Source organism: Geotrypetes seraphini, chromosome 6, assembly GCF_902459505.1.
Source record: "Geotrypetes seraphini chromosome 6, aGeoSer1.1, whole genome shotgun sequence".
NCBI lineage: Eukaryota > Metazoa > Chordata > Amphibia > Gymnophiona > Dermophiidae > Geotrypetes > Geotrypetes seraphini.
In genome coordinates this window covers 164,070,808-164,088,739 of record NC_047089.1, presented here as the reverse complement: position 1 = coordinate 164,088,739, position 17,932 = coordinate 164,070,808, and the positions used below count along the sequence as shown (strand labels likewise).

Genomic DNA, 17,932 nt, shown 5'->3' with positions numbered 1-17,932 from the left:
CCTATCAACTGGCATCAGGTCCTGTAGGACCAGGTCCAATCGAACCCATAATTCATTAGAAGGATCAAAATGTTCATGATGTTTATCAATCAGTTGCTCCAAGGCTTTTAAGGAAATCAATTTCACTCGCCAGTCCATCAAATGGGGCCTCACTGAGTCTTTCCATTTCAACGCAATAACACACTTAGCAGCTGCAAAACCCAGTCTCTTAAAATGAACTTGCCACTGACTGCCTCTGTTGTTATGAAGGCCAAGTAAACACACCCTGGGGTCGAATGGAAAAGGGGAACCCAGGCCCTTCTCCATAAGTTGAAGTACAGATATCCAAAAAGGTTGTATATGTTCACAGGACCACCATATATGGAAAAATGTCCCTTTATCTACTAGACAGCACCAGTAGACATCAGTGGATGATTGTGGAAACATAGCCTGAATACAGTCAGGAGTATAATACCAGCGGGTAAGAGCTTTATAAGCATTTTCCTTTATTAATATGCATCAGGAGGATTTAGATACTTCAAGAAACACTCGTTTCCATTCAGACCTAGACAGTACAACCTCCACATCATTTTTCCAAGAGGTCATAAATCTATATTTTGTAAAATGACGCTTATTAAAAAATCGATATAACAAAGAGATGGGACCCTTCAATTTTCCAAGGGACATACAGAGATTTTCTAAGAGTTCAGTTTCATAAGGGTCCACACTCAACCATCCCTGACCAGAAATGAAATGCTTAACTTGATTATATGGAAAGACATCTCTTGGGCGTAATTGATAGAGTTCACACAGTTCTGCAAATGGAATCATCTCCCCATCCTCCAGAAATTGCTTAAAGTGAACTAGGCTCTATTGTTCCCATTTAAAAAATAACCCCCCCCCCCTTCTTTACGTGCCCTAAATGCAGGTTCAAATTGGATAGAAAAGAGAGAAAAATAACCATGCACAGCATATTTCCTCTGTACCTTATACCAAATTCTGACTAAATGAGAAACATAAGGGTTGGACAGACTACTCCATCTCAACAGAGTCTCTAAATGGGAGGCCCATATGATGTAACACAAAGATAGCGCAGGGGCGCTTTCTTGTTGCAATTGTACCCCAGGTTTATCTGGAGAAAATTCCCAATCAAACAATTGTCTAATTTGAGTAGCCCAATAATACCAAGTTAAATTTGGCATCCCTCTACCTCCCCACTCAGGGCCCTGCCATAAAAGCGATTTAGGCAGCCTTGAAGATCCTGAACCCCAAACGAATTTGAAAAAATCTCTCTGAAGTGTCTCCAGAGTGCCCCCTGTGACTGGAATGGGAAGTGACTGAAAAAGATAAAAGCAGATGAAGTAACACATTCATCTTAAGTACTGCATTTCTCCCCCACCATGACAGCCACAGGGAGCACCAGCTGTTCAAATCTTTTCTAATTTGCTGCAACAAAACTTCATAATTGCTAGAGTACAGTTGGGCAGGTTCTTTGGTAATTTGAACACCAAGATAATTGATCGAACTACAAGCCCATTTGAATGGAAATGCTTTCCTAAGATGATCTTCTTCCGATTGTGAAATAATAATACCCAAGATTTCAGATTTGTCATAATTTACGTTAAACCCTGCCACCTGACCATAAAGTTTAAATTCCTGTATTATCGCAGACAAGGATTACTGTTGATAATGTATATAAAATAAGATATCATCTGCAAATAAGGCCAACTTGTGGTGCTGAGATCCCAGTTGAAACCCCTGTATATCAGGATTATCCCGAATACTCTGAGCTAAAGACTCTATTGATAAAGCAAAAAGAAGCGGAGAGAGTGGGCAGCCCTGACGGGTTCCCCTTTGAATTGGAAAAGCAAAGGAGTAAGCACCGTTTACTTTCACCCTTACCAATTTAGCTTCATACAACTTATAAAGCCAAGTACAAAACCCGTCCCCCACCCCACCTGCTGTAGCACCTGCCATAAATAGTCCCAATGGACCCTATCAAATGCCTTCTCTGCATCTGTAGATAATAACAGGAATGGCGTACGCGCACTTCTGGCCCCCCATAAAACATGTAACATCCAATTGATATCTTCCACTTGACGCTGAGAAACAAAACCGGATTGATCAATGTGAACCAAAGAAGGAAGAACCAGGGCAAGCTTATCTGCTAAAACTTTTGCGATTAGCTTTACATCTATATTAAGAAGAGAAATAGGAACACGAGGCTGGATCCTTCCCAATCCCAGCTTCCCACATACAGCAGCCCATTACCAACTCTCACCAGCAAAGGACTCACACCACCACAAAAAAGCTTATAAAAACAAGGGGGGAAACCACCAAACCTGGAGAACTACCTGGGTGTAAAGCTTTGATTGCTGTCGAAATTTCCTGTGCCGTCACTGGGAGATCCAACTGAGCACTCTCCTACTGAGATAACTTTACCCGATCTCCTACTGAGATACCTGATCTCCTACTAGGCTTCTATACACAGTGTATCACTAACAGATTTGCTTTCCCTAGGTCTTTTCCCATAGAGAAACCTTACTGGAGAAAGGAAAATGTACTTTAGAGATACATAGAACGTACCTGTAGAAATGTAGGAATCAGTATTTAAATGGGTTTAACCAGCACTAAATATCTCCACTAACCAGTCATTCCCTAAACTATGCCAAATATAAATGTAACTGCAAAATCTTAAATTATTTAATCTGTTGCTCAGGGTTTCTCTTTTGAATGTGGTTTCTTGCAGGCAGCAAAGGGATGCCAGGTTATCCTGGAGAGCCAGGTCATCCTGGGCTACCGGGTATCCCCAGTTTTATACCAGGAGAAAAAGGAGAATTTGGTGATCCAGGACTGACTGGGGCCCAAGGATATTCTGGTCAAGTTGGTCCCCCTGGTATTAGAGGCTTCCCTGGACAAACAGGAATAAGAGTAAGTTACTTTGTCTTCAAATATGTTCTGAATCCAGATATGATATTAGTGGCATATTAGAACAGTCACCTACACCAGTGGTATTCAACCCAGTCCTCAGGGACCACCTGGCCAGTCGGGTTTTCAAAATCTCTGTCATTCATATTCATTGTGGATATCCTGAAAACCCGACTGGCCAAGTGGTCCCTGAGGACTGGGTTGACTACCACTGACCTAGACATCGGACACTAGGATGGTAGTTTTATAACAGATTAATAGAACAGGAAGGCACCCAGGCCCTGATTTTATATAGGTCACCTAAAAAATCGGCACCGTCTAGTGCTATGCTAAGTGTGAGTCTATAAAAGATGCACTTTTTAACTTGTCGATTTAGCTTAGTATATCTTCCAGATTCACCAAGATTTTTCAGTTCCTCCACATCATCACCTTTGAAAACCATTACCGGTTCAGGTAGATCTCTTATATCTTCTTCTGTAAAGACCATAGCAAAGAATTCATTCAGTCTCTCCGCTATGGCCTTATCCTCCCTGATGGCAGATACAGATCAAATGGCCCATCCAATCTGCCAATCTGCAGCATCCACTATCTCCTCCTCTCCTTCCTCCTATCCCTAAGAGATTCCACATGCCTGCCCCACGCTTTCTTGAATTCAGACACAGTCTTTGTCTCCACCACCCCTACCAGGAGACTATTCCATGCATCTACCACTCTTTCTGTAAAAAAAGTATTTCCTTAGATTACTCCTGAGCCTATCACCTCTTAACTTCATCCTCTGCCCTCTCAATCCGGAGCTTCATTTCAAATGAAAGAGACTCACCTCATGCGCATTTATGCCATGTAAGTATTTAAATATTTCTGTCATATCTCCCCTCTCCCACCTTTCCTCCAAAATATAAATATTGAGATCTTTAAGTCTGTCTCCATACTCATGATGAAGTCCACTGACCATTTTAGTAGTCTTTCTCTGGACTAACTCCATCCTGTTTATATCTTTTGAAGGTGCAATCTCCAGAATTGTACACAATATTCTAAATGAGGTCTCACCAGAGTCTTATACAGGGGCATCAATACCTCCTTTTATCCCAGGACATACAGGCAGCATATTCTCACATGTAGGTGTGACTTCATCCACGAAGCCCTGGTATGGACAGCTTTACAAATGCATCGCCACTTTAAGAACTTAAGAAGTTTGTGAACTGCCCGCACCGCACATGTGCATGTGCGAGTGCCTTCCCACCCAACTCAGGCTCACGGTACCTCAGTTCTTACTTTTCCGCAGAGCTAAAAAGTCGTGTTTTTGAACACTGTTCAAATTTTGTGTATTTTGCCTTCCTGCTCATGGGTTATTCTTCTTTTCTTTTCCTTTAATTTTGAAGTTTACTTAACTTAAAAAAAAGCAGGGAAAATTTTTTCCTCTGTTTTCATTTCACGGGCTTTACCCAACGAGGCCTTCTCTTTTCCTCAGCCATTGAGTTTGATTTGGCTGAGGTGCTCTTTCCGTTGATGTCCTGACCGTTAACGGGTTTTAAAAAGTGCTGCAGGTGCCAAAGGCAAATTTCCATCACTGACCCCCACAGTTGGTGCTTGCAGTGCCTTGGCCCAGAGTACTGTGTAAATTCTTGTGCTTGGTTTTCACCCTGCAGAAACATTCCATCAAGAGCCGGAAACTTTTGGCACCGGCATGGATGCAGAGAAAACCTTGTACAAGGGCATCAATACCTCTTTTTTCCTACTGGCCATACCTCTCCCTATGCACCCCAGCATCCTTCTGGCTTTTGTCATCACCTTTTCAACCTCTTTGGCCATCTTAAGATCATCACAATGAAAATGACCACTTAGCCCCAAACAAGTGATTTAACCAGCAAGAAACTGTTTCTGGCTGGTTAGATCACTTTGAGTATCAACCCCAGAGTTTTTGCCAGCTATTTTCTAAAGTTAGGGGCAATTTTCAAAATGTTTGATAAGCTATGATTTTCTTTATTGCTTACTAGAGGTAAGAAATCTGGAGCATTTCATAATCAAGCTGAGCCATAGGCATTACTAACCACAGTTAAGAAACCATTTTCCAACCTTTATGAATCACTCCCTTTTAGAACCACAGAACTCTGGAACAACCTCTCATCCCCGCTCAGAAATGTTAGCTCCTTCCAACCCTTCCGTAAACACCTGAAAACTTGGCTCTTTTCAAAAATCTAATCACCCCCTGTTCTCTAGTACCCTGTTCCCTCCCCATCTTCTTTTTTCCCTCTCCTATATCCTTCTTTGTAGTTCCTTTCCTCTCAACCTCTGTAAACCGTGCCGAGCTCTGCGCTTGCGGAGATGATGCGGTATACAAACCTAAGGTTTAGTTTAGTTTAGTTTAGTTTGATTCAGCCTTTGTATCTGTTCTATCTTTTCTTTTTCTTCTCTGTCTCTGGACTAGATGCATTTCCCCCTTCTGTCCTTTCTTTTTAAAATTGTCTCATTTTTTCTTTTATTTATATAGCATATTTTTTGTTCTTTCTCCTTCCTCTATCTCTGTGCCAGTCTCTATTTGCTGTCTGTCTCAACCTTGTTTCGTCTTATCCCCAGTTTCTATATAAGGCACCAAAAGATCAGCACCAGGATTTGTGCACGGTTCTCAAATTAATAGGGTCAATAATTGGTGCAATTATATAGTGTTAACAAGCACTTAATTGACCCACGCACTTCCCTACCAACTGTGCCTACCTGGCCTAGCATGCAACCCAAAAGGGGCATGACCATGGGAGGGGCAGGTTAGAAGCATTTTTAAAAGTTGTGCACAGTGATATAGAATTCTGGGGATGCACACTCAATGGCGTAAATCCTCATGCCTAAAATTTGTTTGTGGGAATTAGTGCTACATGCTGTTCTACAATGAGCACTCACCCTTTATAAAATAGCACAAAAACTAAGCATGCACAGGGAGTGAGCCTCAAAACCAAGCATGTGCAGGGGGAAACAGCTCAGTGGCAGCCCAGGAAAAGCCCTGCCTGGGTTCATAAGAAAGAGGGCTTCTGCTGATGGGTCTTGGGGGGCCCCTGCCAGCCAAAGCAGCAGACAGTGCCTCATCTTGGGGAACCTGAACCCAAATTGGAGGGGCCCAGGCCCCCAAGTGGTACCTCATTGGCCTACAGAACACCCCTATTAAAGTAATCTTGCTTCCTCATCTCTGTTCCTCCTTGTTTTTTCTTTCCTCTCTATTTCTAGTCATGTTAATATAGCCTTCAATCCATAACCCCACTACCCACCAACCCAGCTAGTTCCCCTTAACTGTATCCCTGACATCCTGTTTGTCTGTTTAGATTGTAAGCTCTTTTGAGCAGGGACTGTCTTCTTCTTTTTGACTCTATATAGTGCTGCGTACGTCTGGTAGCGCTATAGAATTAATAGTAATAGTAGTCCCCTTCTTTCTTGTCGTTGCCTGTCTCCATTACCCCGGCCTTCTCATTATCTCTATGAATTGACAAGCTGGGATATGAAAGCTCAGCTAGCTTTAGCAACTATTGTTTTTATGTGTGCGTGATTTAAGCTTAGTCTAATGTTAATAAACACATCTTTGTTGGTTGGTTTGTTTTTAATTTCCTTGCAGGGTCAAAAAGGTTTTTCTGGATCCACGGGCCTTCCAGGAAGCACTGGCTATTTTGGAGATACTGGTTAGTCCACGCTTAAAAAGTGATCCATGACTTCTTTGTATTTGAAATTAGTGCAGAAAGGCTGGATCAGTATGGGCTGAGGATACCATAAGGACAGCATTCATAGCATCTGAGGAGGGTATCTGAGTCAGCACACAACAGCCATGTCTATAAGTAGGATAGAGAGTGTATGCACAAGTTTGTGGGCCATTAATAAGGCTTGTCACTGTGAAGCACATCTAGAAGGGGTTTGTTTGGTTGCATATTATAGGAATCTATTGTTATATATAATTTGCTTTATTTATTTTACTACAGTTGTTTACTGATTTAAGATTTAAATTGTTTTAATATTGTTCTACTTACTCTTTTGTTTTAAAAGTATTTCATTTCATTGTTGTAGAATGTTTTACGAGGGGCCACTGAAAAGTTCTTAGCCCAAGCAACAAAGTTGGAGCAATTTCCATCGAGGGCTATACACTTAGGGATCCTTTTACAAAGGTGCGCTAAGCGTTTTAGCGCGTGCTAATCACACACTAAACGCTAACGCCTGCATGTTAGTCTATGGACACGTTAGCGCCTGCGTATATTTAGCGCACGCTAAAACGCATAGCGCACCTTAGAAAAATACGGGACGAAAAATGTGGGAAAATCACTGGACTAAGTGTATAGCCCTTGATGGAGATTGCCCCAGCTTTGTTGGCTAGGCTGAGAACTTTTCAGTGGCCTTGTATTCTTGCTAAAGTCGGTGGCTATGGGTTGGATACAGTATATAAGTTAAATTAAAGCATAGATGTTGAGGAAGATGGGAAAGAATAGTTTAGAAATGTGTTTATTTCACGGTTTAATCTATTCTTTATTTCTTTCTACATGACAGGTGATCGGGGAGACACCATGAATATACCAGGAGCACCTGGTTTTAGGGGTGAGGAAGGTGAAACTGGTCTAAAAGGTATTCTATTTAGTATTTTATTTCATAAGAAATGAATTCATGCAAGAGTCAAAAATGATTTCAAAGTTGAATTTCAAATTACTTGTTATTAGACAGAAGGTGTATTGTGCAACGAGGATATCTTATCGGGCCTTTAAATTTGTTTGTCAGATGAATTCAGAATAAAAGATTCAGGTCAGCAGAAGAACACTCTGAAACTCTATAAGGGAAACTAGGGGGTCCTTTTATCAAGCTGCGGTAGGGGGTTTAACGTGCGTAATATCGCACGTTAAACCGCCTGCCGCGCTAGCTGCTAACGCCTGAATTCAGCAGGCATTAATTTTTTAGCCGGCCACGGGGGTTTAGCGCTTGATGAAATGCCCGACGCGCTAACCCCGCTAGCGCGGCGTGATAAAAGGAGCCCTAGGTATTAGAGAATGACACGGTGACAAAATTCATCACCGTTCCCGTCCCCGCGGATAACCGCGGGAAATAATCCCATGTCATTTTCTAGTGTCTATTTCAACCTCAGTCCTTCTACACCAGCATTCTTCAAAGCAAAGCTTGCGGGTCAGTGGTTGTGGCCATTCATACTCTGATTCTTATGTGAGCCAAGGATAATGAAGCCATTGTGACATCACTGATGTGATTGGCTCTTAGGCACTGGTGGAATGAGGCATTATGACATCACAATATCTGCTCTGGATACCAGAGACTGTCATTCTGTAGTGTCTGTTTCAACCTCGGTCCTTCTACACCAGCATTCTTCAAAGCAAAGCTTGCGGGTCAGTGGCTGTGGCCATTCATACTCTGATTCTTCCCTCTCTCCTTAAAGAATGACATGAAGATGGTTTCCCGCGGTTATCCGCGGGGACGGGAACGGTGATGAATTTTGTCACCGTGTCATTCTCTACTAGGTATCTGTAGTTATACATGCCTTGTGTGCGTGCAAGTGGCGCCTTAATTGGCACGTAACGTGAAAGTGCACTAAATGCTATGGCACCTAACTGCAAGGGGGCGTATACATGGACACGACATGGGTGTATCTCCTACTTATACACACACCTTATAGAATATTGTAAGCTGTGAATACTGTATTATGCACTAACTTATGACAACCATATACATGGCATAAGTGGGCAGGCCTAAATGTAAGTGCATGGATGTTAACACAAGCATTCTTTAACAGAATCTTGGTGCCAAGATTCCATTATAGAATTGATGCTCAGCATAAGACCTTGAGGCACCAAGATGTAGAATTGTCCCTTATTTTTCACATGTTTTCTTTCTAAGACTGTGTGCTTCATGGGGCCAGTAGTGCTTCTTTGAGTTGTTTCATTTCCAGAATCCTTTGCAAGAAAAGGTTGGAGTTATTCACAGGAAAAAGAGATCCTCTTTCTATGGTCTTTAGTAAACCAATTCTGGAAGCTTCTAGTCATTATAACATCTGTGGTAGAGAAGGTGTCAGTTTGTTGGTCTGCTCTTTTGATTTTAAAACTAATCCCCCTCTTCTACAAAACCGCGCTAGCGGTTTCTAGCGTGGGGAGCCGCACTGAATGGCCCGCGCTGCTCCCAACGCTCATAGGGACTCAATGAGTGTCGGGAGCACATGGGACATTTAGCGGGGCTCTCTGCACTAAAACCGCTAGCACGGTTTTGTAGAAGAGGGGGTAAATGTGCATTTCAAAGGGAAGCTTTAACTGAAAAACTCAAATCAGTAAAGAAGGTATCTGTGTATGCATATCATCATCTTTAGATAATTTATTAAATATTATTTATTGATAAGGTTTTGACAGAAGCAGTTGAGATAGACTTCCCAAAATAACATATACTGTAATGATAATAATAATTAAAAGAAAATAAGTTGTATATCACATTTCCTTATATATCTCCATGTGCAATAGAAATCCACAATAATAAGGTAAGGCCCTAAAATGAAAGAATAGGGTACAGGTCTAAAATTTCCATCTCCAAGACCATAATAAATTTGAAAGAATACAAATAGACCCCCTCCTTTACTATAACATAGGGCCCCTATTACAAAGGTGCGTCAGGGCCTTAATGCCCGGAATAGCGCACACTAAAATGCCGCGCGTGCTAGCTGCTACCGCCTCCTCTTGAGCAGGCGGTAGTTTTTCAGGTAGCGCGCGCTAATCCGGTGCATGCGCTAAAAACGCTAGAGCACCTTTTTTAAAAGGAGCCCATAGTGCGGTAAAGGAGCCCAGTGGCGGTAATTGCTCCGACGCTCATAGAATTCCTATGAGCGTCGGAGCAATTACCACTGCTGCCGGCGCTAAAACTCACGCTACACATTAGTAAAGGCGGGGGAGAGTCTTTAGATAACATTACAACTCGCAAAGAAATCCATTTTCTTCAAGACCAATTTGGTTAATAGAAGTTCTGCCCTAAAGGGATCTGACATCCATAAAACCATTACAGAACTTTGACAATGTCTACAGCTGATAACATGACCACTCTTTCTGTTTCTTCTTAAGGAGGCTTGCCAAAGAATATAATCATATTGTGCTTTTCTAGGTACAAGAGGAGTCACTGGCGTTAAAGGTATTTCTGGTGATGTAGGAGGCACAGGAATCGAGGGCATTAAGGGATCAAAAGGTGGCCTGGGTACAACAGGGCAACCAGGTAACACAGATTTCTGTATGTATTACTTTGAGCCAGAAGCTCAGTGGGGATGTCACTAGAAACAGTTTAGGGCAGTGGTCTCAAACTCAAAACCTTTGCAAGGCCACATTTTGGATTTGTAGGTACTTGGAGAGCCTCAGAAAAAGTAGTTAATGACAATTTTGCATGAGGTAAAACTCTTTATAGTTTATAAATCTTTCCTTTTAGCTAAGTCTTAATAATAATATTGTCATTTATAGCTAAAGAGACATATCAAGAAACTGTTTTATTTTACTTTGTAATTAACATATCGAGGGCCTCCAAATAGTACCTGGCAGGCCGCATGTGGCCCCCGGGCCGCAAGTTTGAGACCACTGGTTTAGGGTATGAATGGTGTCATAGGATACAAAAAAGTGAAATTCCTGTCTCGTAGCTGTTTCAGGTTCATTGCTGCTTTTGCATATTTATTAAACTAAAGTTGTTTAATGTAAGCTGCCCTCTTCTCCCCAGCTATACAGTAGCTAAAGGCATGATCAAACCTGGTCAGCCTCTGAGCTGTGCTCTGAGCACAGTCTGAGAAGAAGAATCTGTACCTATAGGATGCAAACATCCTACCACCCAACTCCATTAAGGACATAAAAATGTTATGTTCTTAACCAAAGTTGGGTAATTAAACCTTCTGTTAAACTAAAGCGCCTTACATAGTGGAGATTGAAATATCAGAAGAGGCTATTCTGACTGAGTAAGTGGTTCAGCCCTTCTCTGAGGACAAGTAGAATAGCAAGTCCTTACAGATGGATGATATCACTAACAGAGCCCAGCAAAGTAAGCCTTCTCCAGCTTAAGTATATATAGAACCTTTTTATACATGCCACTTTCTGCCTGCTGCTGTTCAGTCTTCATCTTACTTTGGATCTGGCAAGACTTGAATTGTTCCCAGTTTTATCCAATTTAAGCTTTATTCTTTAAATCCCATCATGATCATATGGTTCCCAGTGTCCTACTAGTGCCTTAGGTTATCAGCCAGTTTTAAATGTTCATTCTTTGTTCAAAATGGCCCAACTAAGCTTCCTTTAAGGGTCTGAGGAACCCTAGTGGGGTGAATCTTTTACAGCTGAGTCTTGATTTTGCTATAGCTGTGGTTTTCAGTGATATGTGCCAGAAAATAAGAACCCAGAAACTTTAAAAAGTGCAGCCAATATGGAAAAACATTATCTATGCTGGATACCCATAATGGGTGTATGCAGTGCCTAATGCCTGTGCTTATAGATGTCAGAGAGGTCTTCTTGGTTGAGAGAAACAGTTTGAATGAATTTTTGACAAGTCCACCAACCAGCATCAGAGGTATCAATCTCTGTGGATTCTCATCAGACCTTGGGGATGCATCGGCATTGGGGGTGCATTAATTGCCCTCAACGTTGAGCATCTGACTCACAAAAAGAAAGGAAGAATTTGTCCTAGTTTTCATTGATGTTGAAGGCTCATGATGTCAAACAGGTGAAGCTAGTGTGCTTTGCCAGTGTGCTTTGTCATCACTCCTCATCAGAATGTGACATCAAGATCATCAGGGCACCAAGATCACAAATATGCTTAAAACACCCCCACCATGAGGTCCACTTATCCTCTTGGGAGTCAGAGGAATTGCAACAGCCTCTCAGGGCCAGGATCATACCTCTAGTACACCCCAAGTGACTTAGGAGGATGTGGCTATTCCTTCCATGGTCCCTGCACCTTTGACATCAGCAATCTTTGAGGGAATTCAGTAAGCAACTGATGTGTTTCTTTGCTCAATGTGATGCTGCAGTTTCAACATCATTGATGGTAGTTCATGAAGAGATCAGTCAGTCCTTAAGAACTATGCACAGCCTGGAAGGGTGACACTGACAACTAGACCTTTGAAGGTATCAGGTGCAATGTCTGCTGCACTATGTTCTTCTCTAGTACATTGGGGAGGGGAGAGGAAGGAAGCTTCACCAAGACATTGGAGAACATCTCATTAAAATCCATTTACACCAGTTTACCTAGATTGAGATAGGTAGCGACCTAGATATCTCTTTCAGAGTATTTTTCAAGGTCTTAAACAGTGCTCCTGGGATTCTGACTAATGAGAAAGGAGGTTTTAACTGGTTTGCCATCATGTCCATCTCTATCACATAAACAGAGAAAGTCTCCACCTAAGGAACTCTCCTTAACATTTTTAGAAAAATGGTGTTCCATTTAAGACAGAGATGGAGGAGACACTCAGAATAGAAATACTGGATATTCTTCACTCCATCCAAGAAGACTGTGACTGAACCTGCTCACAGAATTCTCATTGACATACATTTGAGAATGTTGGAGATCCTCCTCTCTATTCAGCCTATAAACAAGAAAATTGACTTTCTGTACAGAGTTTCAGAAGGCTTCAATATTCGAGAAACAGCTTCCTCATTCTATAGTGGTTAAATCCGCTATCAAAAGGACCAAAAGCTTCAATTAGCACTGTTAGGTGCCTCTAGGGAGAGTTGTTCAGACATTGGAGTCTTTTAGGAGAGAGTTTTTTTCAGAACGCTATGCTAACCATTCACATAACTTTTTACCACCTGTTTGTGGAAATGTACTTGTAAAAGATGAAGGAGTTTTCAGTCATTCACCCTCAAGAGAACATTACATAGCTTTGTTAACTAGTGGGCAAAAGGAAGGCATGTGGAATGTACATAGTTCAAGTAACTTGTTTTCCAAATGGCATGAAGTGCTTCTGCTATGGGTATTGTTGCCCTGAGACTTTCACATCTTCAAACCTCAGTTATAATTTTTCCAATTACGAGTCACCATTTGCATGGCTATCCCGGTCATAATTAGAAAGTATACTCTTATTTCTCTGGAATTCTTATTCTGATTCATTTTCAAACAGTGTCTTTTCTTCCATGTCAAATTTGGTCCCATTCCATTATATTTTTGAAGAGCTATTTTGCCCCTGCCCAGACAGGCAGATATTTTTGACAGCTTTTGCATAAGTTCTTTCCAGTATTCCTGTGGATTGGAAAGAGTTTTAAGAAACCCAAACCATCTCACTGGTTCAGTTGCAAGGCTGTGCACTGCCAGGCGGATGGAGTTGGGCTTAATTCCTAGGCCTGCCGGAAATGCTGTGGAGGCAAAATGCACAACCCCTGGCAGAACGAAATCTCAACTGTTGATGGTGACAACTAAATCCAGTTTGATATTGTGTTTGTTCTCGTAGACATTTTGAATTAAGTATATTTTGTCCCCACAGGTCTTCCAGGACTGATAGGTGCGCCTGGATTACAAGGCCAATCAGGTACTCATGGAATATCAGGTGAAAAAGGATCTGTTGGGCAGAGAGGAGTACCGGGTCAACCAGGTAAAAAAATTGAATACATGATCTTTATCAAATATAGTTTCTCTAAAGCAGGGATCTCAAATTCCCTCCTTGAGGGCCGCAATCCAGCCGGGTTTTCAGGATTTCCCCAATGAATAGGCATTGAAAGCAGTGCATGCACATAGATCTCATGCATATTCATTGGGGAAATCCTGAAAACCCGACTGGATTGCGGCCCTCGAGAAGGGACTTTGAGACCCCTGCTCTAAAGTGAAAATGCAAGTATTATAGCAAAAATTAAAACAAACAACTTTGATGTCAATGTTCAGTATACCAGCAAGCAGAAAAGGTTAAGTAGATAAAATTATAAAGGTAAACTTTATCCAGATATTCACCAGGACTCATTTGGGTAACTCTGCTGCTAAATATTTCTGGATGAAGTTATCTACCTAACTTTAGAACAGTCTTATAGCTCAGTGGTCCCCAACCCTGTCCTGGAGGATCACTAGCCAGTTGGGTTTTTGGGATAGCCCTAATGAATATGCTTGGGGCAGATCTGCATTCCTATCATCTTCATTTCATGAAAATCTCTTTCATGCATATTCATTAGGGATATCCTGAAAACCTGACTAGCTGGAGGTCCTCCAGGTCAGGATTGGGAATCACTGTTCTAGCCTAACCAAATTTATGCACATAACTAGCCATCCAGTGCTGAGAACATAAAATTTTATCACACCCCAGGAACACCTCCATCCTCTTCCTTTTTATGAAGGCAAATTTTATATGCTGAATGATTTACCACCACAAAATACAGCACAGTAAAACCTTGGGTTGCAAGTAACTTGGTTTGCAAGCGTTTTGCAAGACAAGCAAAACATTTGATTAAATTTTAACTTGATATACAAGCAATGTCTTGCAATACGAGTACATACGGTATACACGCGTCACATCATCACAACAGAGCTGATGGTTCTTCTCTCTCTGATGCTGCAGGAGTGTAGTGACTGTTCTAAATGAGCGAGGTCTTGCAATACGAGTACGTATAGTATTTTTGGGTTGTGGAACAAATCGTCTGAGTTTCCATTATTTCTTATGGGGAAATTTGCTTTGATATATGAGTTTTTTGGATTACAAGCATGTTTTCGGAACAAATTATGCTCGTAAACCAAGGTTTTACTGTATATCCAAAAAACTGCATGAGAATTTCAACCCTGAACATTTGTTCAGCTAGCTCCCCAAGTTAGTTGGACAAATTTTTTGTTACATTTGTGGTCCTGCTCTCTCTACAATTGCTTTATTGAGAACTTACTATAAATGCTCATATATAGGTCAAAGACCTTTTGACCATTTATTCACAAGGTCAGAAGTCAGGGTGGGGACCTATAGGCAACTCTACCTGCCTTCCCTACCCACCAATGCCATTTCCAGCATCCCTTTCCCTAATTCCATCAGGAATTCTCCAAGTCCTACTGGCAGCAGCCATAAGCATATGGATAGATTCAGTAAATAGTGCCTAAAGAAAGGCACCGAGACACAGGATGCTTACCACTTGCCACTTGCATATATCAGCACTTACCACTTGCATTTGCAAGCATACTTTATAAAATACAATATCATCCCCCACCCCAATCCCTGGAACGCCTCAGCTTGGGTTAGGTCAACTTAACTGCATACAAAGAATATACACACACATTTACACTTTTATAAAACTGCCCAAACTGTAGAACTATAAATGTATGTGCAGGGCAAGATTAATTCGTCTAAGGCCCCTAGGCACACAAGTACACTGGGCCCCCTGCTCCGCCCCACCCCACCATGCGCCCAGGCAGAAACAGGAAGCTACGTCAGAGGGAAGCTTTGGGCAAGCAGCACCCGTTGCCTTTCTTACCCGCGTTGTTTGCTTGTTTTACTTTCCATCGAGGGGGGGGGGCGCATTGCCAATCGATGCTGGACGGGCCCATCGCCGTTTGTAAAAAACAATGTTGATGCCCTCCTTCATCGGGCCCCCCTGACTATTTCGGGCCCTAGGCACGTGCCTACTTGGCCTATTGGTTAATCCTGCCCTGTGTGTGTGTATATACTTTGTATGCAGTTAAGTTGACCTAACCCGAGCTGAGGCGTTCTAGGGATTGGGGTGGGGGAATGATATTGTATTCTATAAAGTATGCTTGCAAATGCTGATATATGCAAGTGGTGTGTGTATGTACTTTCCATGAGGTAATATTCAAAGAAAAAATATGCAAATCTTTCCCTTTGAAAAATGGTGCAATTTCTATACATACTTGCCACAGAAGTTAGGTAGCCTATTATAAACTTGCACTCTAAGACAGAGGCTGGAGCTGAGAATCGGTGCAAAGCACCTAATTTCCCCCATCCTAACTCTGCCCTTTTAGAAAACCCAGCTCACTTTAACTCCCAATAGAGTAATAGACTATCTCGATATAGCCGATAGGCATACTCTGTTATCAATTTCTCTTTTTTTTTGTTAGCGCTTATCTTCTTTTCTTGTAGTAGATCTCTTTGTTTATATTATTGTTGAAGATGCTGTTGTACTTATGCCACTCAAGCACGTAACTTACTTGACAGGTTTTCCCGGACTCAGAGGGACTAGTGGATCGGATGGTTCACCGGGCACTAAAGGATTTCCAGGATTAGTTGGTAATTTCTTTTATTTGTTGATATACAGTGGTACCTCTTTTTGCGAGTGTTTTGCAAAACGAGCAAAACGTTTGCAAAATTGGCGCCTCATAAACCGAGCATGGCTCAATTTATGAGCAGCCCCCCCGCAATCCGGCACCCCCCCCCCCGCGATCCGGCACGCCCCCCCCCCCCGACTCGATTGGGCAACCCCCCCATTGCGATTGGGCACCCCCCCCCCCCCCCGCCGCTTCTTATAGTCATCTGGGCACCGGCATGTCCTGTGCTGGGTGCTGGTTCCCAAAGATCAGCCTTCTCTTCTGCTGGGCCTTGAGCATCTGCGCATGCTCAAGGCCTGCAAGTTCACATCAGAACGTGAACTCGCAGGCCTTGAGCATGCGCAGATGCTCAAGGCCCAGCAGAAGAGGAGGTCGATCTTCGGGCACCGGCACCAAGCACAGGACATGCCGGTGCCGGTGCCCAGATGACTGTAAGAAGCGGCGGGGGGGGGTGCCCAATCGCAGCGGGGGGGGTGCAGGATCGCTTTGGGGGGGTGCCGGATCGGGGCAGGGGGGGTGCCGAACCGCAGGGGGGATTTGCTGGATCGCAAGGGGGCTTTCGGAGGGAGCAATGCCGGTTCTTGTGGAGGGGGGAACGTATCAAAGCAAGTTTCCATTATTTCCTATGGGGAAACTCGCTTTGATGAACAAGTATTTTGGATTACGAGCATGCTCCTGGAACGGATTATGCTCGTAATCCAAGGTACCACTGTACTGTCTTTCTAACTGCAAGTTAGAACAAAGCAGTTTATACACCTCAGGAGCAATTCTCCATAGATCGCCTATAGTTAAGTGCTGGAATGAGCCGTGCTAAGTATGCATTCTGTAATGGCAGCTGAGTGCAGAACGGCTGTTATAGAATACTAGCGAACTTGCCATTTACATGCTCAGCTTTAGGAGTGAGCACTTATGTCATCTGAATGGCTGATGCAAAGGCTAGCCAACTGTATGCAGATAATGCTAGTATTTTATAACCCACACACCAAAATGCCTGACACACTCCCAACCGACTTATGCCTCTCATAGGTCTATGCCCTCCCTTGGAGTTGCGCACTCTGGAATTTGAGCGTGCTTCATATAGAATACTGAATAAAGGCAGTTACACACATAACTGCCAATTAGTCCAATTAACAGCAACCATAGCCAATAATTAGCTGCTAAGTGGCTTTAAGTTATGCATACAACTGACCTTATTCTATAAATTGCCCACCCAAATTTGTGCGCTAGTTGGAAATTTTGGCACCCAGCTTTCTATAATTGAGAAGCATACCCACTATACCAGGGATCTCAAAGTCCCTCCTTGAGGGCCGCAATCCAGTCGGGTTTTCAGGATTTCTCCAGTGAATATGCATGAGATCTATTAGCATACAATGAAAGCAGTGCATGCAAATAGATCTCATGCATATTCATTGGGGGAAATCCTGAAAACCCAACTGGATTGCGGCTCTTGAGGAGGGACTTTGACACCCCTGGTTTAAATTGAAAGCTCTTTCAATCAGAGTCTCTCATTGGTGAATCTGTACAGCGCTGCGTACGTCTGGTAACGCTCTAGAAATAATTAATAGTAGTAGTGCAGGGATCTCAAAGTCCCTCCTTGAGGGCTACAATCCAGTCGGGTTTTCAGGATTTCCCCAATGAATATGGATTGAAAGCAGTGCATGCACATAGATCTCATACAAATTCATTGAGGAAATCCAGAAAACCCAACTGGATTGTGGCCCTCAAAGAGGGACTTTGAAACCCCTGCACTATGCAGTTTCTTTCAGTTGGGGAATGCCATATTTTGCTGTGCAATCGACTAGCTGAATGTTTTCTCTCCAAA

The 17,932-nt window shown here is 42.6% G+C and overlaps 1 protein-coding gene across 3 annotated transcripts in view; it reads left to right on the top strand.

Moving 5' to 3' along the window:
- COL4A2 (collagen type IV alpha 2 chain) overlaps nucleotides 1–17,932 on the top strand; it is a 426,713-nt gene that overhangs the window by 370,637 nt on the left and 38,144 nt on the right. For all 3 annotated transcript variants that reach the window (XM_033949645.1, XM_033949646.1, XM_033949644.1), the window contains exons 34-39: nucleotides 2,729–2,910; nucleotides 6,503–6,566; nucleotides 7,420–7,494; nucleotides 10,009–10,116; nucleotides 13,349–13,456; nucleotides 16,001–16,072. In XM_033949645.1, coding sequence (XP_033805536.1) covers nucleotides 2,729–2,910; nucleotides 6,503–6,566; nucleotides 7,420–7,494; nucleotides 10,009–10,116; nucleotides 13,349–13,456; nucleotides 16,001–16,072 — 609 coding nt within the window. The remainder of the gene's footprint in view (nucleotides 1–2,728; nucleotides 2,911–6,502; nucleotides 6,567–7,419; nucleotides 7,495–10,008; nucleotides 10,117–13,348; nucleotides 13,457–16,000; nucleotides 16,073–17,932) is intronic.